The 27,814-nt window shown below is 42.1% G+C and overlaps 1 protein-coding gene across 2 annotated transcripts in view; it reads left to right on the forward strand.

Annotated features, from left to right (window-relative positions):
• Window positions 1-14,810, forward strand: part of PTAR1 (protein prenyltransferase alpha subunit repeat containing 1) — a 49,415-nt gene extending 34,605 nt beyond the window's left edge. For both annotated transcript variants that reach the window (XM_074953267.1, XM_074953268.1), the window contains exons 6-7: window positions 9,016-9,332; window positions 11,747-14,810. In XM_074953267.1, the coding sequence (XP_074809368.1) occupies window positions 9,016-9,332; window positions 11,747-12,092 (663 nt within the window). In that variant the 3' untranslated portion in view covers window positions 12,093-14,810. The remainder of the gene's footprint in view (window positions 1-9,015; window positions 9,333-11,746) is intronic.
• The last annotated feature ends 13,004 nt before the right edge of the window (window positions 14,811-27,814 follow it).

Here is a 27,814-nt window from a genome sequence, read left to right on the forward strand (position 1 = left end):
AGTGCAAGGAACTCTCATTATGCCTAACAGACACATCCAAAGCCCTTTGATGTAAATGAAAAGGCTCCCACTGACTTCAGTTAAATTAAAGTTTCCAGATGGAGAAAATATAGAGATTAAATCCTTTAAAGAAGCTTATCATGTAGTTCTAGATGCATTTTTATGTGATGTTGAAGTAGAAGAAGCCAGATTTACCAATCTCTCCAGAAATCAGTTCTAGTTATTTAGAAATGTTTCCAAAAAATTGCATCTCTGACTGAACAGAAAACACATCAGTATTAGTATCGGCAAAAATTTATGTATATCGTAAGTACAACTTCAGTGTTCTAGGTATTTCTTACAATTCAGTTAAAAAGCCTGTCTGGAAATTCACTGGTTAGCCGCTTTAAATTATATAGTTGGGCTATTGAACACGTTATTTGTAGGGCTGTCAAATGATTTAAAAAAAAAAGTTGCAATTAATCTCAGTTTTAATTGCACTGTTAAACAATAATAAATTTACATTGGCATTCTATTATAAATATTTTAGGATGTTTTTCTACATTTTTAAATATATTGATTTCAATTACAGAATACGAAGTGTACAGTGGTCACCTTATATTATTTTTTATTACAAATATCTGCACTGTAAAAAATTGAAAAATTATTTTTGTTTCACCTCATACAAGTACTATAGTGTAATCTCTTTATCGTGAAAGTGCATTCTACAAATGTAGATTTTTTTTTTTTACTTCACTCAAAACCAAAACAATGTAAAATTTTAGAGCCGACAAGTTGAAGCATAAAGGGGCATATGAATATTTAACATATCTGGCATATAACAGGTTGGATTTGATTTAAATCACTAGTCAGGAAGACTCGATTTAATCATGGATTTCTACATAAAAGTGCATTCTTGTTGGTTTTTATAACCTTAATACATATAGGTTTCATATTTAGAAGGTACACTATCTCCAATTCAACAAGTTAATCATTACTATTCGGAGGATTTTTTTGCCATGCTGTATTAGAAGGAGAACATCACCAGACAGACATTTAAATTGTTTTAACTATTTCTCACCTTTCTTTCTCTCTTCCCCCCCACCCCCATCCTACCTACCTACCTACCAACCAACCACATTTTTGCTGTTAAGAAACATGTTACCTCTGGAGACACAAATCCACAGTTTGAGAACTGCAAAACTAAGCATCTTTGATGGTATCTTCCAGACTGAGCACTGAGTCCCATTGGGTAGATAGAAAGATTAACCTAAATAATCTATACAGAAGCCCCTGGAACCCCATAAAATTGGGTTCCTAATCCATGAACTATTGAAACTCATTTACAAAACTTTTCTTAAAAATTACATGAATATATTATCTCATACTATAGAATTAGAATTTATAATCTCTATTCCATGATGAGATATCTTTGAGCTATAATAGGTTTTTTCCTCAAAAAGCATTTTATCAAAAAAATCCTATTGATTTTTATCCACCTTGCATGTAAATAAATACCTTGCAGTGCCGGCTACAACAGTGCCATGCGAACGCCTGTTTTTGCTTTCAGGTGACTTTGTAAATAAGCAAGCAAATGTAAACAAACTTGTTTGTCATATCGATTGGCTGAACCAGAAGTAGGACTGAGTGGACTTGTAGCCTCTAAAGTTTTACATTGTTTGTTTTATTTTTGTGTGCAGTTATGTAAATAATAATTATACATTTGTAAGTTGCACTTCCATGATTGAGATTGCACTATAGTACTTGTATGAGGTGAATTGAAAAATACTATTTCTAATCTTTTTTATATTGCAATTATTTGTAATCAAATATAAAGTGAGCACTGTATACTTTGTATTCTGTGTTGTAATTGAAATCAATATATTTGAAAATGTAGAAAAACGTCCAAAAATATTTATAATATAAATTGGTATTTTATTTAAATTTAATTAAAACTGATCACACCTATTTTTTTTAAGCTAGTCACATTTGTTTTGCATGAATCACTTGTGTTAACTGCAGTTAATTGACAGCCCTAATTATTTGGTTTCTATCACAATCTATAGTCTAGTATTTAGAACATTATTTTACTGGTTGAAATTCTTTCCAGGAAAAAAGGGTTATTAAATCCCTTTTTAAAAGTGTTGGTATCCATCAATGAGTAGCTTAGTAACTCAGATACATCCCACCAACATCTTCCTATACAGTGTGGTTTGCTTTTTTAAAAGTAGCTCTCACTGTAAATCATCAATAGCCATCGATCTGTAAACATTCAAACAATGTCTTTTCCTTTTTGTGGAACGGTGCACTTCCCATATTTTGGCCCTCAAGTCTTTTTAACATATTATGAAAGACCTTGGAAGTAACTCCATTGTTGAAATGGCAGGACGCTTTCCATTGCAAATTCTATTTTTAAGATCTGCAGGTGAGCATATCTCCCATCTGTTTCAGAATGTTACTCCCCTGAATAAGGGGTGAAGAGAGGCCAGCCTCTGCTCAGGAGTCTAAATTTTCATTACTCAAATCCTGCACCTGATGTTCTCCCTCCCATTGAATATCAGTGGACTTCCTCTGATCCCAATCCAGCCGCAGTATCTCAGATGTTCTCTGGTAATGTGTTACTACAGACTGATTGTATCCTGAATTAAATAGTATTTCTGTTGGTTCTAAATTTACTGGCCATTCATTTCACTGGATGACTCAATGTCCCTCTTTTATATGGTAGCATGATAAAAAGGAAGGACTTTTCACTATATCCTTTATAATCATGGACACCTCATTCAAGCCCTGTAAGGTTTTTGACAGGCTAAGTAAAGCCTAGTTGTTCTCAGTTTTTTCATGCTATCCCAGACAGTGAGTACATATCATATTTCAAGTTCTAGCAGATGAACACAGGATGAATGTGAAGTATTTGGAATTGTTCCTCCTGTGAAGGAGTTTGGAAGACTTTGTTTAGTAGTTTACCAGTCTCCCAGTAGGTAGAAGCAACTCCTCTGTTAGACTAGATTTTTTTTTTTTTCCCTCCCAACTTTTCACTAGCACTTTTTTTTAAAGCTGTCACTCTGTCCTCTTTAGGCCCCCATGGGATTTCAATCTTGTGCTAGACCCCTTCCACAGGTACTTCTTTCACATCCTTGAGGAAGGTCTCTGAGACTCCTTCCTTTGTCAAGAGTGGAAAAGCTACAAACGCTTTTGTAGTAGATGGTAAATAGGCAAATCTTAGTTCTTCTTCGAGTACTTGCTCAAGTTGATTCCATTCTAGGTGTGCGTGTACCCATGTGCGCGCTCATGTGTCGTCCCTATGCCCTCTCAGTTTCTTCTTACTGCCTGTGGTGGTTATTTGGAGCAAGGGCTAGCAGTTTCATCTCTTCTGACTTCGAGCCTTCGGACCTTGTAAATAGTTTGTTTATAGTAGTTAGTGTTAAGTAGTTATTAACTGTAGTTAAAAGTTAGAGTTCCAGCAGGGACTTCACTCCAGGCAGGGCATACCCCAGTTTCCAGTGTTTAAGCCCTGCATGGACTGTAACAGGCCTATGCCTATAAGTGACCCTCCAAAGCAGGTGCCTCAAGTGCTTGGGGGAATCACATGTGAAGGGCAAGTGTCATATTTGTAAAAAATTTTGACCCAGGATGCAGAAAGAGCAGGATATTCGTTTGTGGGCTCTCCTCATGAAGGCAGCCCTTTGTCCAGCTTCCAGGCTATCTCGCCAAGACTCGCCTAGTAACTCGGCCTCAGTGCGCAGCACACAACCGGCACCAGGCTCCACCCAGGACTGCTCCCCGTTGCTGATGCCAAAAAAGAAAACCAAGAAGCATGGCTCCCCAGCACTGACCAAGAAGGGCCATGGGCCATCGGGCAAAGGACTCAGTTCAGGGCCGCCCAGCCACTCCAGAGCCATGTGGGCATGCCTCCCTGGTTGGGGCCCTTAGCCCCTTAAAGGATCCACCACTGACTCCCGGGAGTGGTAGGGGACCCAAACTTCTGGCGGCATCGACACCTTCTCAAACTCTCCCAGCACCGAGAGAACAGAGACCTCCACCCATGTCCCCGGCACCATGCATGCCGCAGGAAATGGAAAAGGCTCCCCATGAGGGCAAGCCAGCCACTAAGACCCCTTGGGGTAGTAGAGTGCTGCTGATTCCCCCGAGGCAAGGCAGCGCTTTCCTCCTTGTCACAGATCTCCGGAGTTGCAGCCCAGATCCTCTGGAGCTTTCCCTCAATCACCAGCACCGCAGTCATGGAACCCGCAGACTCAACGCGGATTGCCGAAGGGGAGGTGCCAATCTCCATATTGCTGGCTCCATTTGCCCGCCCACCAGTCATCCTCTCAGCGCAGATTTTGGTTGCCTGCCCTGGGGGAGCACTCCCTGTCGCGACTCCAGTCCCTCCCAGCACCAGTCGCCTTGATACCAGGACCAATCCTCTCACTCCAGGCACCAGTCTCCAGCAGCGACTGCCAGCAGGCAGATGCAGGCATCGATGGCGCCACTGTGGTCACTGGAAGGGGATTCCTCCAGCATGAAGGACAGTTCAGCCGCTCGCCCAGGCTCCACAAGTGCAATTGGACTCCTGAGGCTGCGTGGCCTTACTGGAGCACATGGAGCATGCCAGTCGTGATGATGCCCCCTTCGCACCGCTCACCTGCTGCTGCCTCAGAGCAAAAGTTGGTAGCATCGACGGCACCGGGCTTGGTGTTTGAGTCACACTTGGAGGTAGAGGAGACTGCACTCACCTCTAAACCTCCCTCTCCCACGGGAGAAGATGCCCCGGGGTCTTCCGCCTTGGTACAGTCACCATCTTCATCCCCAGACGAGACGGTCACGGGACCTTCAAGGGCCAGCACGCCTGGCGACTTTAAAGAACACCAGGCCCTGCTTCGATAGGTGGCAGAGAACTTGGGCCCATAGGTGGAGGAGATGGCCAAGCAGGCAGACACCTTGTTCAGTGTCCTCTCAGCCTACAGCCCGGCACGTGTTGCAGTACCAGTGCATGACGGGGTCCTCAAAATTGCCAAGGTCTTCTGGCAAACCCAGTCTTCAATCCCTTACCTCCAAAGGGGCTGAAAAGAAGTATTGTCCCAGTCAAAGGGTTCAAGAACCTTTTATACCCACCCAGCTCTGGGCTCACTGGTTGTCTGTGCAGCCAACAAAAAAGACAAGCAGGGGCACACCAGCTCAACTCTCAAAAATAAAGAGGCCAAAAGACTGGACCTTTTGGGGGGGGATTTATTCCACTGCCAGCCTGCAATTCCAGGTGGCGAACCGTCAGGCCCTTTTGGGCAGGTACAATTTTAATTTATTGGACTCCCTCTCCATAAGTTTAAGGAGTCCCTCCCACAGGGTTTGGCTCATGAATTCAGCACCCTAGTGGAGGAAGGCAACGCGGCAGCTAGCTGCTCCCTCCAAATGGCGTGGGACGCGGTGGACTTGGCGGCTTGGATGGTCGCATCGGCAGCGGTTATGAGGTGCAGCTCCTGGCTTCAGACCGCTGGCATTTCCCAAGAGACGCAGACTTCGATCCAGAACCTCCCATTCATTGGGAATGGTCTCTTCTCCGAACAAACAGATGCGAGGCTGCATGGGTTGAAGGACACTCGGGCCACCCTTCGCTCACTGGGCATGCATATGCTGCAGTTTGCACAGAAGCAGTTCTGGTTGGCCCAGCTGCCAAGGCCTTGGCAGCCCCATCAGGGATCTGCTAGGAGAAGGGATAGAGACATGAGTTTTAGTTGTCACCACCCTTCTTCCTCCTGCTCACCCATGCAGCCCGGCCCGGCAAAGCAATCCCGGGGGCCAGAAGCGCTCATTTTGAAGATGTGCTCAAGAGTGACATCCCAGTCAATTCCCCGGATCCACCCTGTTACTCCAGGCACTGGTCTCCAGCAGTGAGACCCGCTTTGTCTCTACCATTCGGCCTGGTTGTGGATTACCTCAGACTGTTGGGTGCTGGACATAATATCTCGGGGCCATATCCTGCAATTTACAGCTACCCCTCCCTCTTACTCTTTCCCGTCCCTCTTCAGTAGAGTGACCAGACAGCAAGTGTGAAAAATCGGGAGGAGTGGGGGTAATAGGAGGCTATATAAGAGAGAGACTCAAAAATCAGGACTGTCCCTATAAAATCGAGACATCTGGTCACCCTTCTCTTCAGGGAACCCTCTCACGAGCAACTCCTTGTTCAAGAGGTCTAAAACCTCCTGTGCCTGGGGGCGGTGGAGAAGGTCCCTCGGGACATGAAAGGAGAAGGTTTCTATTCCAGCTACTTCCTAATTCCGAAGGCAAAGGCAGGCCACAGACCCATCCTGGACCTGCATCACCTCAACAAGTCTCAAAAAGTTGAAGTTTCGCATGGTCTCCCTGGCCTCCTCCATCCCCTCCCTGGATCCAGGAGACTGGTACACCGCCCTATATTTGAAAGATACTTATGTCCATATTCCTAGGTCACAGACGCTTCCTCCGTTTCATAGTGGGTGGGCGCCATTTTCAATTTACAGCGCTGCCCTTTGGCCTTTCATCGGCCCCCAGGGTGTTCACAAAATGTATGGCACCAGTGGCTGCTTACCTGAGACACCAAGGAGTCCAGGGCTTCCCGTATCTCGACAACTGGCTCTCAAGGGCAGGTCTTGGGAGCAAGTGCAGAGGAGCCTCGATCTGGTGCGTTCCACTTGTCGTGACCTGGGCCTGTTAATAAACAAGAGAAAAAAAAAATCCACCTTAACGCCTGTCCAGCGAGTAGAGGTCATTGGGGCGGTTCTCAACTCCACACGAGCCAGAGCCTTCCTTCCGGAAGCGCGTTTTCAGGCCATGTTGGACCTGATCTCCCTTGTGAAGAGCCACCCGCTCACCTCGACTCACACACCTGCCTGCGGCTGTTGGGCCACATGGCCGCATGTACATATATGGTCACCCATGCTCAGCTCCATCTCTGGCGCCTGTAAGCATGGCTGCCATCGGTCTACATTCCTAACAGGCATGACCTAGACTGGGTAGTTAGGGTACCAGACCACATCAGGTTGTCCCTGGATTGGTGGTTGGACCCCAGGTCAGTGTTGGAGGGAGTCCCCTTCACGTCCCCGTTGCTAACCCTGGTCTCTGATGCTTGGGATCTGGACTGGGGAGCCCGCCTGGGGGAGCTGAACACCCAGGGCTGCTGGTTGCAGGAGGATCTGGCCCTCCACATCAACGTCAGGGAGCTCAGAGCAGTTTCCCTAGCTTGCCAGGCATTCTTGCCCCACCTGAAGGGCAAGGTGGTGCAGGTCCTGATGGACAGTGCAGCCATGATATTACATCACCAGGCAGGGCGGTGCCAGGTCTTCACCCCTTTGTCAAGAAGATCTCTGCCTTTGGGATTTTTTTGTGTGCGGCAAGCCGTTCATCTGATAGCAGTGCACCTGTGTAGAACCAGGAATGTCCTGGTGGAGCACCTCAGCAGCACTTTCTCCTCTCGCCATGAATGGTCACTCCATCTGGAGGTGGTCAGCATAATCTTCCAGAGGTGGGTGACTCCTCAGGTGGATCTGTTCACGTCCAGGCAGAACAGAAAATGCCACATGTTCGGTTCGGTTCGGTTCGGTTCGATCCTGGAAATGGACAGGGGCTCCCTGTCAGACACCTTTCTCATTCCATGGTCAGGGGCGCTGATGTATGCCTTCCCACCAGTGCCGCTGATCCAGAGTCCATGTGAAGATCAGGCAAGACAGGGTGGAAGTTATCCTAATAGCCCCCGCATGGCCTTGCCAGTACTGGTTCGGCACGTTGCGGAGCCTTTATGTAGCCGCCTGCCTCCAACTGCCCCTTGGCCAGATCTGCTGTCACTGAACCACGACAGCCTTTTGCATCTGAACCTGGCGGCGCTGCACTGGATGGCTTGGCTACTGCGTGGCAAAGCACAGACGAACAGGCATCCACGGCCTGTATCCAGCAAGGTAGCAGGAAACCCTCCAGCAGAGCGACTTACCTGGCCAAATGGAAAAGATTCACGAGCTGGGCCTCAGAATGGTGTATTCGGGCCAAGCAGGAGAGCCTAGATTATCTGCTGCACCTCAAACTCCAAGGTTTGTCCCTGTCATTGATCAAGGTCCACCTGGCTGCTATCTTGGCTTTCCATCCTCTGTTCCAAGGTCAGTCCATCTTCGCTCATGACATGTCACAGTTTTTGAAAGGTCTGGAGTGTCTCTACCCACACATCCGGGATTTCCTCCCCCACCCCAGGACCTGAATCTCGTTTTATTGAAGCTCTGGCTTTCTGCTCTCTCTCCTGCTTCTCTCCTGCTTCTCTCCTGGAAGGTCTTGTTCCTGGTCGCGATAATGTTGGCCCGCAGGATGTCCGAGATCAGGGTTCTTATTTCAGAGCCGTCTTATACGGTCTCCTACAAGGATAAGGTCCAGCTGTGACTGCACCCAGCGTTTCTCCCGCAGGTCGTTTCCCAGTTTCATACTGGCCAGGACACACACTTGCCTGTTTTCTTTCCAAAGTCTTGTGCGTCAGATGGGGAGCACGGGCTATGCACCCTGGATGTCAGGAGGTTGCTGGTCTTCCACATAGATAGAACAAAGGCTGTTCCGTAAGTCAACACAGTTGTTCATTGCAATGGCAGACAGAATGAAAGGTTGCCCAGTGTCTGCTCAGAGGATTTTGGCCTGTATTATGGCCTGCATCTGCTACTGCTATGGGCTGGCGAAAGAGCCTCCAAGATTCAGAAGTCTGGTCCACAAATAGTTATTTTGTATGTAACAATGTCATTTAAACATTTTCTTTTGCCTATGAATTAGTATTTTAAATTGGAAAGTTGTGTATAATGAGGTAATTATTTTGGGAAAGTGTTTATTTAAATGGATGCTTTCTTTTTATCATTGTTCTTTTAAACTTACCATTTTCTCCATAGGAGGAACTGTGGTGGTGGTGATGATGATAGAGTTGGGGGCAAACTTAAAGGAAGGATTATGGCGGGGGGGGGGGGAATTTGATACAAGAAACAATGTTGGTAAATTTCTTATTTCTATGGATTGGTTAATTTTACTACTACTTATTTTCAGATTCTTCTTGATGAACTTTCTTCCACTAAACATTGGGTGTCCATGCATGTTTCAGACCATAGTGGATTCCACTACCGCAAGTTCTTAATAAAGTCCTTGATTGGCAGAACTGTGACCGACAATTCTATACTGGTGCAAAATCAGCTGGTAAATGAGCCAACCCCCAGTCTTCCAAAGGATGAAAAAAATGAAGCATCTGAAGCTGTCTGTACAGAAGAACTGAGAGTAGATCTCCCCCATCTTCTAGAGGAAGAGCTGGAGCTCTGCACTGATCTTATTGATACCTTCCCTGGGCATGAAACGCTGTGGTGTTACAGGTAAGAGGGCTTATCAAATAAAACATCCCTTGGAATGATTTTATTGCTTTGAAACTGAAGTCAAAGGGCAAATTGTAATTCTGATTAAAGACACATCTTGGTTAGTAAAGACTAGTTTCCTGCCCTATGCTAAGCCTTTGATTTTTGATTTCCACACCCATCAGAGCTATTAAATAGAAAACTTGACTGGACTTCAATATCTTGTTGAAATAAGTTATACACATCTTTCCATAGGACAGCATTTCCTCACTCCTTACATTTAAAGGACAAAAGATGAATTAACTGCACAGAGTCTCCAAATGTGTGTGGCTAGATAAAAAAACAGTGTAGTCAAAGGCAAGTTTTCAGAGCCAAGGTAAGTTGGCTCTGAAATCTAACTTTAGTTGAATAATTGCCCCTTTTCTTTGTTCTTAAGTTCAAGTTTGGTTCTCCTCTGATCTGGGACTGTAAAAGTGGTATCTTAGCATTCCATGTTTGCTTTCCATTATTTATATTAAATGTTTTAGGTTAGAAAAAGTCTTTATTTAAACTTACAACCCTGCAAACTAAATCTGGGATCTGAATATCCAAAAGGGGTCGTCTTACACAGCATCACTATATTCTGCCTTTTGGTAACAGTTGTGCAACTCCATTGCCTTCAGTGTGTTAGTACAGATGTAACTGATTGGCACTGTAATTAGAATGTAGTAAACCATTCTCTCGATGATACAAAAGAGGGAGTGGAATTCAGTTCACTCTCTTTCTTAAATGTGCTGGCTGGTAGGAGCAAAAAGTAGCAAAAACTTATTTGAACGATTTCACCTACTCAAGAAATCCAAATTACAGCACTTTATGGTTTCCCTGACATTTAGTGACATGTCAGTTCCCATAAACATTGGGTGAAATCTTGGCCCCACTGAAATCCATGAGAATTTTTCCATTGACCTCAGTTGGGCCAGGATTTCACACTGTCAACATTCAGGTTGCTCCAACACTAAGTGAATACAGCTGGTATGAATTTTTTTTTAACTAAGTGTATGCATTTTTTAATGGAAACTTTTGTGACAGTTTTGACTTGGATGAATAGAAAATTTCAAGAAATCTTTCATTTTGGGTTTTGGTTTTTTTTTTTTCATTTCACCTATTGCTGACAGGTCAGCATAGTCATAGTGGGATTTTTCCAAATTGAAGAGCTGGACTTTAAAGTATTTTATTTTAGAAAATCTTATTTTTTGAAAATGCAGACAAATGTGGTAATACCAATTTTTCACTTTTCAAATATTGCTATTTTGAAACCCAGGAGAACCAAAACCTTTCTGAAAGCTTCAAAAATTTAGCAAAAATTGTTGTTGACTGATTTATTTTTTGGCGTCCCCTCCTCCCCCCCCTTATCAGTAGTGCACTGCTCACTTTAAAAGCTCAGAAGTCACAAAATGAAACAAGACAGTGTTGAGGCACATTGGTAGGACAATTAGGGTAGCTTGCACTGCAGCTACTGATCTGGCACCTGTCATGAACACTAAAATCGTTGTTTTTAAAAAAACCTAAATATTTTCCTCCATCAATTTAATGGAAGAGATCACATTCATATTGCACTGAAAATATGGAAAATTGTTGAAAAAAGTTACTGTGTATGTGTAGACATTTCTCCGAAAGAAATCCCTGCTTATGTTTGTGACAACCTCCACCCTGACATTAGCGTTTTGAGCTGGGAACCTCTGACCTGAAAGCATGACTTTTTATTGCTTGAGCTGAAGAATCGGGATCTCTAGCTGAAAGTTGTAAGAGACCCATGTCCTCTGTGGATCTCGCACAGAGTGGAACACGTGCACTGATTAATTGGTTACAAGTGCACACCTGCTGTGGGGCTTGGTAAGCGATGCTAGTGAAGATACTAGATTAACAGAAGTCTCCTGGAGACAGAAGTCTTCTGTTTTAACTTGGGGACGGGTACAACATGGGCAGCAACAGAACACTGCATGGGCAGTGAAAGGAAGCATGTATTTCCACCTGGACTTAAGGAACTCAGTCTGAGTTCTCAGTGCTTGAAGTCTGCTGAGCTTGTTGCTCAACATGTCAATTGTGATGGTGGTTGTAGTGCTCTGATGTTTGCATCACAAGGAAGTGACGTGAAGCTACTCACTCAGCTGAGAGGTATGTCAAGTACCAGCTGTTGAACGGTAATAATTTTTGGTTACTATTTAGATCAATCATAGAGAAGTGAAAGGCTTCATATTCCATTGCCTAACAGGAAGTCATCCCTTTTTTCCCACCTTTGCAAAACAAGCTGATTTTTGGGGTGGGGTTTGTTCAGAGGGCACATTGAAATGTAATTTCAATTACTTTAATATCTTTAGTTGTGGCAGCAGCTTGATTTTATTTTATTTTTTAGTGTGTAACTTTTTTTTTTTCCCTCCCCTGATCTTCCTTTGAAGACGGCATGTGTTCTATCTTCAGCACCATTTAAACAACAAAATTCCTCTTCCAAATGTACGGTTGACATCTGTGGACAGCAGTGATGGAACTTTGAATAATTCACACCCCAGTACAGCAGTCAGTCATGTGACTCATGCCATGGATGTTGATGGTTTAAATGATTCAAGCAAACAAGGCTATACTCAAGAAATCAAACGCCTGAAGCGTGCCCCTATACAGGACTCTCTTGGCTTGGAAATGGAATACAGGTTCATTGATAACATTTTAGCAACTTGCAGAGATGTAGAGCAGGCCAGGTTTGCTACTGCATACAGGAAATGGCTAGTTACTTTTCTAGGTCCATGAAGGAAGTTTACAACCTTCAGGGTTCCTCTTTTAGTGCAATATTCTCTTATCAAACACGTGCATGTCATGGTTGCAAGTGTTGGCTACTCATGTGCTTCTCACCTTTCTTTGTGGTCAGTGCTAAAATTCATATACAAAGTAATATTTCATTTTATTTATTAAAAAAAATCTGGCATAGCTTTTTATTAAACAAATGTAGTTTGCTTTTTTTCTTTAATCCTTTTTTAAAAAATTAACAATTTATATTTTTTACTTGTGGCAACTTCATATCATACCATTGTCCTACTTAAACTTTTTTTTTATTTTAACATGGACTACGAATAGGGTCCTACCAAATTCACGCCCATGAAAAATGCATCACACACCATTAAATCTGGTCTCTTGTGTGCTTTTACCCTATACTATACAGATTTCACGGGGTACACCAGCGTTTCTCAAATCGGGGGTCCTGACTCAAAAGGGAGTTGCAGGGGAGTCCCAAGGTTATTTTAGGATGATCACGGTATTGCCACCCTTACTTCTGTGCTGCCTTCAGAGCTGGGCAGCTGGAGAGTGGTGGGTCTTGGCCGGGCGCCCAGCTCTGAAGGCAGCAGCCTGCCAACAGCAGTGCAGAAGGGTGGCAATACCATACCATGCCATCCTTTCTTCTGCACTGCTGCCTTCGGAGCTGGGCTCCTAGTCAGTAGCCACCCCGCTCCAGCTGCTCAGCTCTGAAGGCAGCACCGCTGCCAGCAGCAGCGCAGAAGGGTAGCAGTACCGCAGACCCACCTACAATAACCTTGCGGTCCCCTCCCTGCAACTCCTTTTTGGGTCAGACCCCTACAATTACAACACCCCGTGAAATTTCAGATTTAAACAGTTGAAGTCATGAAATTTATGATTTTTAAAATCCTATGACTGAAAGTGACCAAAATGAACCATGAATTTGTTAGGGCCCTAACTATGAACAATGGGGCTTTTGTTTTTTAAAGTTTAAAATTTTGATCCAGATGGAATGTCTGGAAAACAAATAGGTGGATTTTTCATTGTAACATGAACCACCTTCCAAATTATTCTTCTCTACCACAGTGAATGCTGGTAATGACCCTTAACCAAAGCCGGTGGAATCAGGTTTTTCAATAAGAATTATTACTTCTGAATTGCTGTCTATCTGTCAAAGATCAGGCTGCAGTGTTTCTGCCTTCAGTTCCCCTTTTCATTATTTGTAAGGGCGAATATTACTACAGTACTGGAATTGTGCTTTTTGCTATTGTCTGTGGTCTTTTATTTGCCTCACACATCTATTGTACATGGTTGATATCAAAGCCTACTAAATTGACCTTGTCAAGTCAGATACTCACTGGTGGAGGCAGGAAAATGAACCATGTTTCTCACACACAGTGAAGAAGTATGGTTAAAGCTAAGTGTGCAGGATTTATTAGCAAAGTTCTTTCACTTATGTCATACTTTTTATTTTTTACCTCAATAAGCCAGAGTTAGAAACACTATTTAAATTTCTGAATGTATTATGTACACTACAGCGTCCCACAAAGCCCACTAAATCACACTTTAAAAAGCTATAGAAAAACTAAGAACATATGAGTATCTTAGATGATGGGATAAAAAGGAGTTATGCTGACAGTTTTAGTGCTGTGTAAAATATGCAGGGTCTCTTCCCCTCCATGCTTGTGCATTGCTTCCTCCCACGAAGCAGGGCATCAATTTCATTTTTCTTCTCTGTCAGAGGACCTTTTCCCATTCAACCCCTCAAGTGTGTATGTGCTGGAAGGACAATTCAAACAGTTTCAGGGTAGTTTTGATCCTGACTTTCCTTTTGGCTACCAATGCAGGTATGTATAAATACTTGTACTGGCATTTTCTCAGAACTTTACTCTACATGAGGGACTTCTGTACCAGTGTAGCTACATCAGTGTAATCTTGCCAGTGCAAAGCCCTCGCGTAAAAGCATATGCCAATATAAAGTGAACCTTTGCACTAAGGCAACTTTTTACCCGTTTCAAACAGAGCAGACTAGTTAAGAGGATCCAGAGCTTCAGGAGAGATCCTTTGCCACAATCCCTGTGTTTTTGTCTTGCCTTGCATCAAGTGCTTCCCCAACATGCTGCTGCTCTTGCTGCTCAAAGAATACTATGAGCAGTAGAAAAGCACTGGGAATATACAGGATTCCTGTAGTCCCACGTCCCTTTTGAGTCTCCCATTGTTGAAGTTACTCTTGCATGTCAAAGGGGAAATAGACCCCTTGTATGGTATGTTTGGCTTTAGCAATGTGATTGAATTTAATGATCTTCTGAGAAAAGGTCAACCAATAGGGTCATTCAGGAAACAGCAAGCATTGTTTAAACAAGGTTTCTAAATGTAAACTCCTCCTGTATTTTTAACTCTGCAGAGATTGCTGCCTCCTATGACTTGGAGCTTCTGTTCATAGCTACTCTGTGGCTACAATAAGTTCATAGAGACACTTGGTGACTGCTGGGTGCCCAGAAAGTGTGACACTGCCTACCACTGTAGTTTATTACAGATTATATTGTCAATCCTAAAATTACATTTAAAGTCCTTAATTTTGTCTCTTTCAGTTTTATCTTTTCACAGATTACCTGTTTAATAGAAAGGTATTGGAGGAGAGTGAAAAGTAAGGAGAATTTGTGCCTTGTGAAGTAGAAATTTATTATCTTGCGGGGAGAATGCAGTCTTCTGCTTGTACCATAGTGTAAGATTTGAGGGGGCGGGGGAGAGACTATCAAGGGTGGGTAATAGAACATAAGTTGAAATCCATTATAAATTTATGTTGGACTGAAGTCTCAGTTAGCTCCCTAGAGCTATATAGTGGAAATATTCTGATCTTGAATTTGACAGCCCTTCCATCATCATAAACGCTTAAGGTCAAACTCTGTCCTTTGATACTTGTGTGCAACTCCTTTTTGATGTCACTGGGAATTATGCATATGTGTATGAAGACAGAATTTGGTCCTTATAGAACTATATGCATTTTCATACCTTAAAGGTGCTCCAATAGGTCTTGGAGTAAAGTGTTGTTTTTTTTTTTTTGTTGTGGTGGGTTTTTCTTAAAGTTTTAAAGGGATACTGTCAACTGAAATTGTAGATTTTTTTTTTTAACTTTTTTTCAGAAAGTGTAAGTCCGATGAAAATATTTCCATGATTGCTTTAAAATTCCAAAGAAAACAGTTACATTAGTAAACAAAATAACCATTTCCTGCAGGTTTGCATTACACAAACCTTGCAGTATTGAGGACCCAACATTGGGTTGGTGGGGTGGGGAAACTATAGGCAAAAGTGAAATTGACTTCAGTGAGTTGCATTTTTTCCAGGTTGAGAGAAATCTAAAAACTAAACCAACAGTATCACAGTGAAAAGAAAATACATTTTTAAAACTTCTTTTCATCTTGAAAACCTAGGGTGGTGGTAGAAACATAGAAAAAGGAAATATATTCACCTTAAAAATATTTAAGATGTCAGTGCCCCTTAGCCTTTTATCTGAAGTGGTTAAAGTAATTCCTTGGGAGTATATTTTCAAATTTAGAATTTTGTGATGTCTTGTAACCATGAACTTTCACAAACATGACCACTTAATTTAATTTGACTGGTTTCTTTAAAGTCCTAATTGGGGGAAGGAGGAATACAATAAATAGCAGTAAAAATTATTAGACTTTAGGCCATTGGTAATTAACATACATAAAAGTTACTGAGCACAGCTCTTCAGTATTAAGTAACACTGTATTCGGCATTTACTGTGTCATAGGTCAGAACATTCTAACTCAATAATTTAATGAGGGTTTTGCTTGGTGAAACACCTGACTGCAGCCATGCAGCACCAAACACTTACCCTTTAAAAGAATCATAAGAATGGGTAATACAGATATAAATCTGGCTTTATCCAGCAGTAAACTGTCAGTGTCCTTTTTAAGTTTCAGTAACTGTTAATTCTGTCCTTTATTGTATTGTATGGCATTTACTTTGGTACAAATCTTTTTCGTTCACTGACTCAGTCTTATAGCAACATCTTTGCACTGAAGATGAATTGAAGGCTTTGAGAAATGAATGTCATTTGGAACTCTAAAAGTGGTTAATTGTATTTTCAATCAAGTCAAAATGAACAATCACATTTTTAAATGATGTGTAGTGTTCTCTGCTGTAATGTGCATTACCTAGTATTGCATCAGCAATTGTTTTTTCTGGTGTAATCAGTAGGGCAAAACATACTGATGACTGTAGTGATGGATGACTACAGTGCTTGGCTGAATGCTTATAGTCTTAGAAATATTTTCATTGTTTTAATAGTGGACAATTGAATTTTCAGTCCAATGAGTAATTTATGACTAGTTGCATAGCTACCTTATATAGCACTGGTTTATAAAATAAAAGAGCATAGTGAAGAATTAACAGTAAGAAAGTTTGGATTCTGTTTTTTCAACTGAAACTAGCTAAAGCATTTCAGTGTTTTGTGTTAGAAATTTATGCATAGGAGTACTTTTTTCGCTCTTTACCTTAAAGTAAGTCATTTAATGAATCTTTAAACAGTACTGTATAATCTTGACAACCAGAATCAAAGGGTCTTGAAGGGGCCTTGTCTAGACAGTCAAATCCAGCAATCAAATCTCTTAAGAATGTGTATTTTAAAAAATGAACAAAATACAGCAATTGAGGGATAATTTAACATTTGGGCTGCAGGGATTTCATGATCAAACTTCTGGACAAGGCCTTTTTTTCCCTTATAAGCCTGTAGTGCTGCTTCCACATTACAGAAGTGGTCCTGAGCTCTTTGGTCCTTTATACTATAATTTAAAAAATAAACTGTCAGACTCACATCTTCTACAGCAGTGGTTTTCAAACTTTTTGTATCGGTGACCCTTTTTACACAGCAAGCCTCAGGGTGTGACCCCCCCCTTATAAATTAAGAAGGGGAGTGGGGGGTAATTTAATTTATTGAGGGCTCAGGATTCTCAGCCTCATGGAGCTGACAGCTCAGGATCCCCATGTAACCACTTTGCAAGCCCCTGTGGGGTCACGACCCCCAGTTTGAGAACCCCTATTCTACAGAGACCTTGAGATCAATGGAGTGAAAGGCAGATGTGACTAGCATGTTTGCTATTTTCCCCTTTATTTGAGGTTCTTTCCTTACAACTTAGTCTTATCAGAAGAAAACCCCCATCATTTTCAAATGCTCTTGAATGCAGTTTAGTAACAAAACAAGGCCATTGTATTCTCTACAGTGGTTTTCTTTCTCTTTCCCATTGTGCTCAGAGAATGGTTCATTCTGAACTGCTTGTCCCTTTTTCCCCAACTAACAAAGAATGTAAGGAAGCTATGGGGAGGTGGCCTCATTTAACATAAGGATAATTTTGACTACCTCCCAAAATGCTCTGATAGTGCCCTTAAGTGGTGGTCATCAGGCTCATTCACAAGCTCAGGCTAAACCCAGATCCTCATTTCAGAGGTGAAAAGCAAAAGCTTTATCTGTTAGGACATTTAGTTTCCCTTAAGAGTTTTGGGGTGTTTTTTTGGTTGTTTGGTTGTTTTTTTAACTAACCAAATCTAGAGAAAATAGAATAACTCAAGTAGTTTTGAAAGTTGGAAAACTATATAATTTGCATAGACTCTCATCAACTATTTCCTCTGACAGAGCACTGTATTGCAGTCAAATGGAAGAAACTAGTGCTTCCAAGAAAATTCTTTGTAGTCAGTTTATGCTTTCAAAATGTTACTACAGTCAGTGATTATAAACCTGATACTTCCTTTTGGCTTTTACTTAGTGTGTAACGTTATTTCTCAGGGCATAGATTATTTTTGTGAATTAGGGCACATTTTTACAGTTTATAGTCAATGGTTAATAAAAAGCATAAGTGATAAACGTAGAACTAGCTCTTAACATTTTTAGTCTAGAATAGTATTGTATATAGTGACTAGCAAAAACTGTAGCTAGGTACCTGCATTAGGCCTGCCTTTCCCATTTGCCCCCAATATTCACTTTCTGTACGCAAACTTTACTCTGTATCTTAACTTGCTGTAGTGATTTATCAGGAAACTAGGGGCCTGATCCTGAAAGTTGCTGGGTACCTCTTGTGTAGCTCCCAAGTGCACTCATGTCCCATTGATGTGAATGGGAGTTGAAGGCACTCAGCACCTCACAGGGCAAGGCTTTAGAAAACCAGGGTAAATGTGTCTATTTTGTATCTGTTGACATATATATTTTGACTTTTCTAAACTCTGCTTTGACTCTCAACACTAGAATCAAACCTGTTTTGTGAGGCAAAAGATTTTTATTTATCAGTTAGACATTGTATGTTTATGTACCTTACAGCTTGACTAAAGAGCAGAACTCTTTACAGAAAACTGTTTGTTCAGGCATTTTTATCTGTACTGTATGGAACCTGCTCATAATCCTAGTAAATAGATGGTTTAAAAAAAACAAACACTAACATATCTGTATGTTGTGCACATTGAATTTTCTGAATGGAATAGGATTAAGGTGAGGCAAGGTAGGTTTTCTTGGAAGACTGTTAACAGTTCACATGAGATGTGAATGTTAGTGCCTAGTTACTACGGATTGGTTTCCTATACAGACGCACTATGAATAGATAAATATATAGTATAGATTCTCATGTCTAGTATTGCAAGTGTCATAAGTGACATAAAATATCAGAAGAAAAAGTGTTTCTTACAAGGCAAAAAATACATACTGCGACCATTCCCATTTCTCCAGGTTTTTACTTTGTGAAGTGGCTACGTTTAATGCAGTGTTCCCATTTTGTAACAGTGTGCTTGGGAATGTTGAAAAATGAGAGAGTGGTTTTAGGTAGCAATGGGATCCGTGGTACTGCAGATATGTAGGTCAGTATTGTAGTACCCGTGTGAACTGCTATATAATTTTATAAAGCAAAGGAATCACTTTGATCTCACAAAATTTTAACCTAATTAGGAGAGAGATATAGCCATAAAAGTGAATTTTTTTTCCTGTCATATCATTAGAAAAAATACTGTTCTTTTATGTAAGCAACTTTTAGCCAAAAGATTGCATTTTATCAGAAACTTTCATATTTGTTGGATATACAACTATCATTGTCTTAAATACTCTGCACATTGATTGTTTGGTGCAGATAAATTAGATTAAAAATAAGGTTGATGGCACTAGGAATACATGGTGACAAAACAGTTTAAATAGTATGATGGTGGAAATAAAACAATGCACATAAATTGTTAGTGTTCCACAGAATAATAAATGTAAAGAAGTAATTTTTCCTCCAGCGCTTACCTTTTTATTACAAGATAAATTCCTTTAAGAGAATACCACTGTAGATCAGTAAAGAGAGAGATTCCTTGAACACAGTCAGAAGTAAGAAGCCAGTTGTGAATAAATAATCCATGATATGTGCACTACAATAACTAGGAAGAGAAGACTGTTGTGCCCAGCATAAATCCTTTCTTGTAATGAAGGGCCCAACTCTCCTACATTTGGGTTATTCTTGGATAAGGTACTTGAGGCTTTGTGAATGGCAGTTCTTCCATAGGGGCTGTTTGCTGCCCTGTAGAAGAAACTGGGGGTTCCACCATGCCAGTAAATCTTCCAAGATCTCTGCCAACTTCAGGGATTGCTGAAGGTAAAGGGCATTCTCAGAGATCCCTTCTTTTGCCACTGCTGTCCAACCCATCTCACTTCCACAAGTTCCTGAACAGCACAGCTTCTACAGGAGCTGTTTCCAAGGGCACTGCCAACCTTGGATGCCCTGGGAGACTGTTCCAAACTGTGAAGGCGGGGGCAAAGAGCATAAATTACTGCAGACTGGGCTCTGAGATTTGGATGGGTGAATCTGGTGGACTTTTGGCAAGCCTCCCCCATCTATTGACCTGGAATCCCAAAGAGCACGCCTGGAGAGCATTCCAAGAGAGGCATGTTGTGAATGAGGTGCTTCAAGATCTCTTGCATAATCCACTCTGCTTCCTCTTGTGGAGGAAAGGCAACTAAGTAGTTACTGTGAGTGATTGAATACATCCATGAAACAGTATCTTTGGGTGCTGTACTTCTTAGTTTTTGCTATTTTCTAATGGGTGCTTTTTTAAAAAAAAACAAAAACACACACATTGGACAAGATTTTCAAAAGTGCCGATGATTTTGGATGCCTCCGTTTTTAGGTACTGAGCTTGAGAACTTCCTTTAAAAGGGCCTGGTTTTACGAAAATGTTGAGCACCTTCTGAAAATCTTTTTGGAGACTTCCCACCCTTGGCTGCTGAAAAGGGAGACTGGGAGGATCTGAAAGAAATTGTAAATGTGTAAGTGCAGTGTTGGTACACGTAACTTTTGGGTTCATTATTAAACTTGAGGCCTTTTTAAGGGTTCGTAATAACTGGATAAAAGCTATATTAGGCCTGATCCTGCAAAACTTCACTCATGTGAATACGGATGGCAGGATCAGGCCCTTAATCTGCTACTGCAGATAGGGCCTGTTCCTGTACCTGTTTAAAGCCAATGGCAAAACTCCCATTGACTTTAATGGTGCAGGGTTGGGCCCATGCTGGAGCTAAAAGATGATAAACCATTATCTGATAGTGACAGTAAAATGTTTAATGTGATGCATTATAAATGTCTCAGCTGTCTTAAGTGAATTGTTTTATGCATGATCGTAAACCAGGCTCTCATGGAAAACAGTGTTGTTCCTGGTGTGGTATTTATCAGTTTGTATCATCCTTAAGGAAAAAAATTAAGGTTGCTAGTTCTTATTGTTCTTAAAAGACAACTGGAGAGGGATTGGGGTACTGGAAGCTTCCCGTATGCAACAGCTGTAGAAACAACTAAATTTTGTTAGTTTTTAATAGCAGAGAAAGGGTTTTTGACAATTGCCCTGGGATTGCCAAGAGGGAAAGGGGAGTAATTTTAAAATCTGAGCTAAAAACAGTAATAAGTATCTTTAGGACAGTAGTTGCTAGTTGTATCTGACATCTTGCCAAACTTCTTCTTTAGGGATACTCTGATGTCACATTCTGCTGCTAGACATATGGTAGAGTTCACTGTGGACATCAGTGTTAAGAAACTGAAATGTGGTATATGCATGTGTGTGAATCTTAGAGTAAGATGCAGTACGAGTCTTAAACCTAGTTTTAAGACAGTATTATTGATGGACTGCATAAAGCTTGACATCCGAGTTCAATGTTAAATGCATGCTGTGGGAAGTTGGATGTATAGAGGGTCCTGGGCATTAGATACCTTTGATTTTATCTTGGCTGCTGGGGATTTTAGCAAATGTTGATTGGCTTTAGTTTTACTGTTCTTAAAGTGCACAGTAAATATTTAATTTTATGGTGCAATAATAAACTGCACAGATGTCTTTTGTACTTGTCATCTCATAATCACTCAATTAGGTAACAGTGGTGATTTTCTTTTTTAAATGTAGCTACTTCAAGTTTATTTGAGAACTTGAATCATACTGTAAGAATCTAGTAATGGATAATTTCTTCCACTGCGGTTAGCCCCAACACACCTTCTTCATGTGTTCTACATGTAAGAGGATCCCATTGGGTATAAATTTTAATTCCTTATAAATTCAGATCCCTTATACATTGAGCTTTGTTGTGAAGAGAAGTTGAAATTCTACACCATGTAAAATGATGTCTGGTTAGAAACATAAGACAGTATCCTAACATTGTTTTCCAGTTCTGAACACTAAATTATATCTTGTTTTTTCTCAGCTATTTTGTATTGCATGCTAATTATATATAATTTTTTTTTAAACATTATCCCAGTAGTACAAAAATATATTATATACCACCCATGGAATTCTAACCCATCCTATGCAGATGTCTTCCAAAATTACAGGTACAATTTTAGTGGCAGTGGCTGGCAGAATGAATTTTCCATGTATTTATCTGTAGACTTGTTTTTATATGTACTAGCGAGAGAATATACTAAGCGCAGCTATAAATTATTGTATTTCTGTAGAAAATTGAAAATAGTGTAAAATTGTTTTTTGCTAAATGTTGGCGGGTTTTTAAATAAACTTTTCATCTCTTAAAAATCTGTGTTGTTTGACTACATATTTCACACTGCAGTCCAAATTCATTGTGTTCAGAGATAAACAGTCTTCCCTAATCAGTAGTAATCTAGATTGAGACTGTAAATTCTGTGATGTAGGAACCATATTTTGCCATATATCTGTAAATGGTATCAAACAGACTTGTTTAGTTTATATAAATAGTCTGTTTACACACAAGCAATTTTCAAATGCAGTGTTACATATCCAGCCCAGACATAGCCTATAAACTATCCTCATGTCCAAATATCTGACAGATTGGTGAAGAACAAAGAGCCTTTAGTTGTTTACTTTCAAGTTAGTATTTTTAGTTGCCATATATGAAACTGTATATAATTAAAACAAGCACCTGTTCGCGTACCCTCTTTCCGACCAGCTAGTGTTTCTTTCTTGATCTGCAACATGCCTCCTATTGAAGCCTTTGGCCTTTCTTAAATCTAAACTGTCAACTATGCTAGATTATGCCACATTCAAAAGAATTAGCACTGGGTCCATAACTCTAGTTGCTTATAATCTAATGCAAATCAGTTCCCAGATCCAAAACATGAAACCAGTTAATTCTTTTTAAGAATGTGCTTTTCCTCACTCAGATTAAAGATAGGGAATAATATAAAAGTATGGTACCCTGATCCCATCTGATTGTCTTTTTATGTAACACATTCTACTGCATAAACTTGATGAAAATACATGATAAATAGGCTTCAGATGACCCCACTATCTGAATTTCATGAAAATATTTTCAGGTATGCATATCACTCTTTTAACATAGTAATTCTAGAAATACACATGGATTAAAACTTGGATCACTTAAATCTGTTTTTATAGATATATGTTTACAATGCTCATCAAATTTTAATTATAATTTTGGATTTTAAAAAAAAGTCTTTTGTCTCCCAAATGGGTCACAAGTATACTGTCCTTTATGTTAAAGTGCCATTCATAATTAGATTTAAAGATGCAATAGTATAGTTTCCAGGCCTTGCCAAATCAGGGCAGTTCAATTGCTGTTTAAATGATACTTTCATTCCAGTATGGTAACAATTATACTGACGTTACCACAATTCCTATGTGCTATTAATATTAGCAGGATACTTTGTTGGACAATCTCCTGGACTTTTTTCTTTTAAGCTATGATTTTTATTAGGCAATCCCAGTATAACAACATATATAACAGATTTTTCATAAAGACAAGCGATCACATTTTGAATTAGAAAATTACAATTCACATAACCTGAGGCCAGTAATTCTCAAATACTGATGCTTCTCTCCTCCAGTACCAATCCCTTGAATAATCATCCTTTGTTTGGTATTAGGACTGTCAAATACATACCATGTTACTATCAAAAAGTAATAGACAAATGCAAATAAATTGGATTTAAATGCAATGGATGTGGCTGTTGGTTACATCCCACATCCATGCTTTGTGATTGCTCTGTTCATTCACTCTCCCCTCATTGACTGGTCCTAATAAACGTGATGACACCTTCATTGCTACCTCGGTACAGCTAATAAGCACGTAGAAAAATGGGGTCCTGTTTATGGTGTCTAAGTTCCTGACAGGCCGTTTTCCTTGCCAACAAACATTAAAGGTTAAAACTCTGTTCACCCACCAAACTTTAGCATTTTCAAATTTGATTGTAATTGACTTTATCAGCAGAGGGCTTTTTATTTTCAATTTAGTTAGAAGTGCATCTGAAAATCCAAAACTATTCCTGTTCTAAGACCAACAGTTTGAGGGCTGTTCCCTTGGACTGTATTGATATAAGTCCATACCACGATGGTACCAGGCCAAACCCATATTCCTTCGTTTGTGTGTGTAATAATCTATAGCAGTAAAACATGCAAAAAGCAGAAAAAAGCAAATCTGGATGATTTGAGGGATTGTAGATCCTCCAGCTTTCGGTCTCTAGTTCAAAGCCAGTGCAGGTTACCAATGATCAAAAGTAATCCGCAGCAGAAAGCTGTTTTGTCCTGTGCGAAATGAGTTGAGTGTCTTTTGTTTTGGTCGACAAGCCCATCTAAACCACCCTCACAACCTGCTTCAGCGCAGGCTGCACAAGCTAGCTGTAGCCAGAGGGCTCAGGTGTGCTTGCACAGCCTGTGCTGGAGCACTTGCCATGGTGTCCTCAGTGCTATTTTTAGTGAGCTACCTAGATTACAGCTAACATGGTATATCTACACGAGCTGTCATTCCCACCCCCAACTGCTGTGTGGATGTACCTGGAGTTACACTTTTTCAAACTTCCCCAATGTAGGGCTTGCAGAAACCCAGTTGTCATCCTAGTTTTAAGTTAAACCAGGTTTAAAAACCTATAGACCCTTTTCTATTAATTTAAATCTGGTTTATAAATTACAGGAGCAAACTAAATCTCAGTTTAAACCTGGTTTAAACTAACGAGTCCCCAAACATTAAATTGTAGTGATTTAAAATCACACCTTTAGGTAAAGTGGTGCTTTTTTGTTTGCAGACTAGGCATAGACAAGCCCACAGTTCTGGGAGCAGACTATAGAGAAAACTCTGGCTCTTCAGTTGTTATGAAGATCATCTGAAAGAGGGTGTGCTGGGGAGAGGAGGGCAAGGAGCTTGGCCAACAATGCTTATCACTGACTTAAAAAAAAATAAAAAAATGAATAGACCCCACAGATCCTTTGTTTTAGGGATAAACTGGTGGCGAACTAGCTCTTATTTATTTTACAAGTTGTGGAGTGGTTGCACCTACCTGCCTACCCCTTCCAAAGCAGTTGGGTTGCTGTTTCATTTAAAACAATGCAACATGACTTTTTTGCCCCCCAGACAGACAAAGTAATATCTTTTACTGGACCAACTTCTGTTGGTGAGACAGACAGGCTTTCGAGCTACACACTGCTCTTCCTCAGGTCTGGGAAAGGTACGGGGTGTGTCACAGCTAAATACAAGGTCTAACCGATAGTTTAGCATAAGTAGTTAGCACACATTCTGAGGGACTAGTCAGGGTGGCTATAGGGGGAAAAAAAGGAGAGTTAGTGGGTAACAGTGTCGTAATAAGCCACAAATCCAGTGCCTTTATTAAGACCATGATTTTTAGTGTCCACCAAAATTATGAATTTAAGCTCCCAGGCAGATTTCCCTTGAGGATGAGGACTGATAGGTCAGATATAAAGTGATCGCTTTGTGGAAAATGTTCACCCACAGGTGAACTTTTTTCCCAAAAAACTTTTTGTTTGTGGTGAAACAAGTTGGCTGTTTCCAAGAAAGAAAATGTTACCCAGAAGTGGGGAAGGCTTATAGAATCCCACAATATCTTATTCTGTAAAGCCTCAGCCCTTGTTCAGTGTGACTGAAAATCCGACAGCTTTCAAAAGCCTTCAAGAGGAACAGATTTCTTGGTTCCAGCTCAGTTCCTGCAATCCCCATAAACACGGCCTAGTCAGCTTAGTAGTGCTTGACTTGAATGAATACAGAAATTAAAATATGCTTTCCAAATTCCCCCATCTGTAGTGGCACTCCCTTGCCACTGAAACTGCAGTGTCGCTCCAGCTGAGAAATCTGAGGGAGGCAGGTGCGTGGCAGAGGTGAGTAATTTCCTGTGGGCTAAAAGGGAAGGGAGAGCAAAACAAACAGAATATTTCCTTTTCTGTCTTGTGCAGGTCTTGCGTCTTTCTCAGTTGGCTTCACATATGGCAGGGAAAGCAAATTGCCTTCAGTTATTTTCTCTCAAATCTTAAACAACCCCTTCCTGAGGGAGAGAATGTATTTGCATCAGTGAAAGAGACACCACCTTGTGAAATACAGGAAATACAAACTTAGTGCTACTTTACCCAATATTCAGCTGTGCAACCTGAATTCTGCACACGCCCCCCCGGCCCTCCCCTTAGGAATGGTAATAGGAACAGAGAACACCACAGCAGGGACCGGCTTCGCAAACGCAGGCACTGCCAGTGGGACCGGTGACGGCACTGACTGTGGCGTCGAGCCTGACACCGCAGGCGGCTCCAACATCCGTTGCGGCACCGATGGCGGCAGCACAACCATTAATTCATCATCGTGGGAACCCCACGATGGTGCGGCGCCAATTGCAGTCCCGACGATACCACTCCCCGGCACCGTCTGGCTCCGCGCCCCTGCGGTCAGGTACAGAGTACTCATCAGAGTCAGAGGCCGGGTCTTTTGTCTCCTGGCATAGCCACCACCACTCCTGGCACCGTAGGCCAGCAAAGCAACCGGCACCGGCCATCACCTGGCCACCCCAGTGGCAGGGCCCAGTCCAATGGCCCTTCTGGACCCCTTAGGCCTACCACCAAGCTCAGGGTCAGGGATCCAGGCCAGTATCGGTAGCATCGGCACCCCGTGCCCCACCATCAGCGACGTCACTGGCATGCTACACCCCTAGGGCCCCTGAGGACCTCATACGGGACAGGGCTGCTGAGCAACCACAGGCAAGCGCAGCCCCTTCTGCATCGATGTCGGTGACAGTGGAGCCATCTCTGGTTGCAGGGAGTTCCGAGGTACCCGACCCAACCTCCAGAGAACTGGAAGGGCAGGAAGACCCTGTCCCAGGAGCCTCTTCCTCCTCTTCGCTGGAGGAGATGGTGGCAGGCACCTCCACCACCCTACTACCAATGGACACCAAGACCCACCAGGACCTGCTTAGGAGGGTGGCCGTAAATCTTAACCTCCTGGCAGAGGAGGTTATGGAGGACTTGGATCCGATGGTGGACATCCTCACTCCCGAAGGTCCTTCTAGAGTGGCCCTGCTCCTCCTCAGGATAATTCGGAACAACACTAGGGTGCTCTGGCAAACCCCGGGCTCTATACCGCTAAAGGGGTCGAGAGATGCTATTTTGTGTCACAGAAGGGCTGTGAGCACCTTTTTACCCACCCCCAGCCGGAGACTCTGGTGGTTGATGCGGCAAACCACAAAGAGCGCCAGGGACAGCCAGGACCCACTCCTAAGTCACAGGACCCAAAGAAGCTGGATCTCTTCGGCTGTAAAGTTTATTCGACTGGGGGGCTCCAGCTTCGAGTAGCGAACCAGCAGGCAGTGCTGAGTCGCTACGCTTTTAATTCCTGGAGCTTGTTGTTAAGTTCCAGGAGTTAATCGCGGTCGACTCTCACAAAGAGTTTGCCACGCTCCTTGACAAGGGTAGAATAGTCTCTAGAACTGCCCTCCAGGCAGTCCTGGACATGGCAGACTCTGCGGCTAGAACCATGGCCACCGCCATCGCTATGAGGCACGGTGCGTGGCTTCAGGTTTCGGGGATTTCACCTGAGGTCCAAAACACAATACAGAACCTCCCCTTTGACAGTGAGGGCCCATTTGCCCAAAATACGGACACGCACCGGCATAGCCTGAAGGACTCGCAGGCAACTCTGAAGTCTCTGGGGCTACATGCCCCAGCGCCTCAGAGAAAGCCCTTTAGGCCTCAGCCCCCGTCCCGTTTCTACCCTGGGCCCCTTAGGCGAGATCCACCAAGGAGAAGGGGCAGGAATAATAGGAGGCGCCCTCCGGAGTCCTCCTCGGGCCAAAGCCAGGGTTCAACCAAAGCCACACTTTTGAAGATGTGCCCGAGGACAATGCACCAGTCGCCATCTTGGATCCTTCCCCCGCCCCCTTTGTGAACTGACTCTCCCGCTTCTACCATGCTTGGTCTCTGATCATGTCAGACCGCTGGGTCCTCAGCACAGTAGGGGCGGGATATCCTTC

Source organism: Natator depressus, chromosome 5 (genome assembly GCF_965152275.1).
Source record: "Natator depressus isolate rNatDep1 chromosome 5, rNatDep2.hap1, whole genome shotgun sequence".
Classification (NCBI taxonomy): Eukaryota; Metazoa; Chordata; order Testudines; family Cheloniidae; genus Natator; species Natator depressus.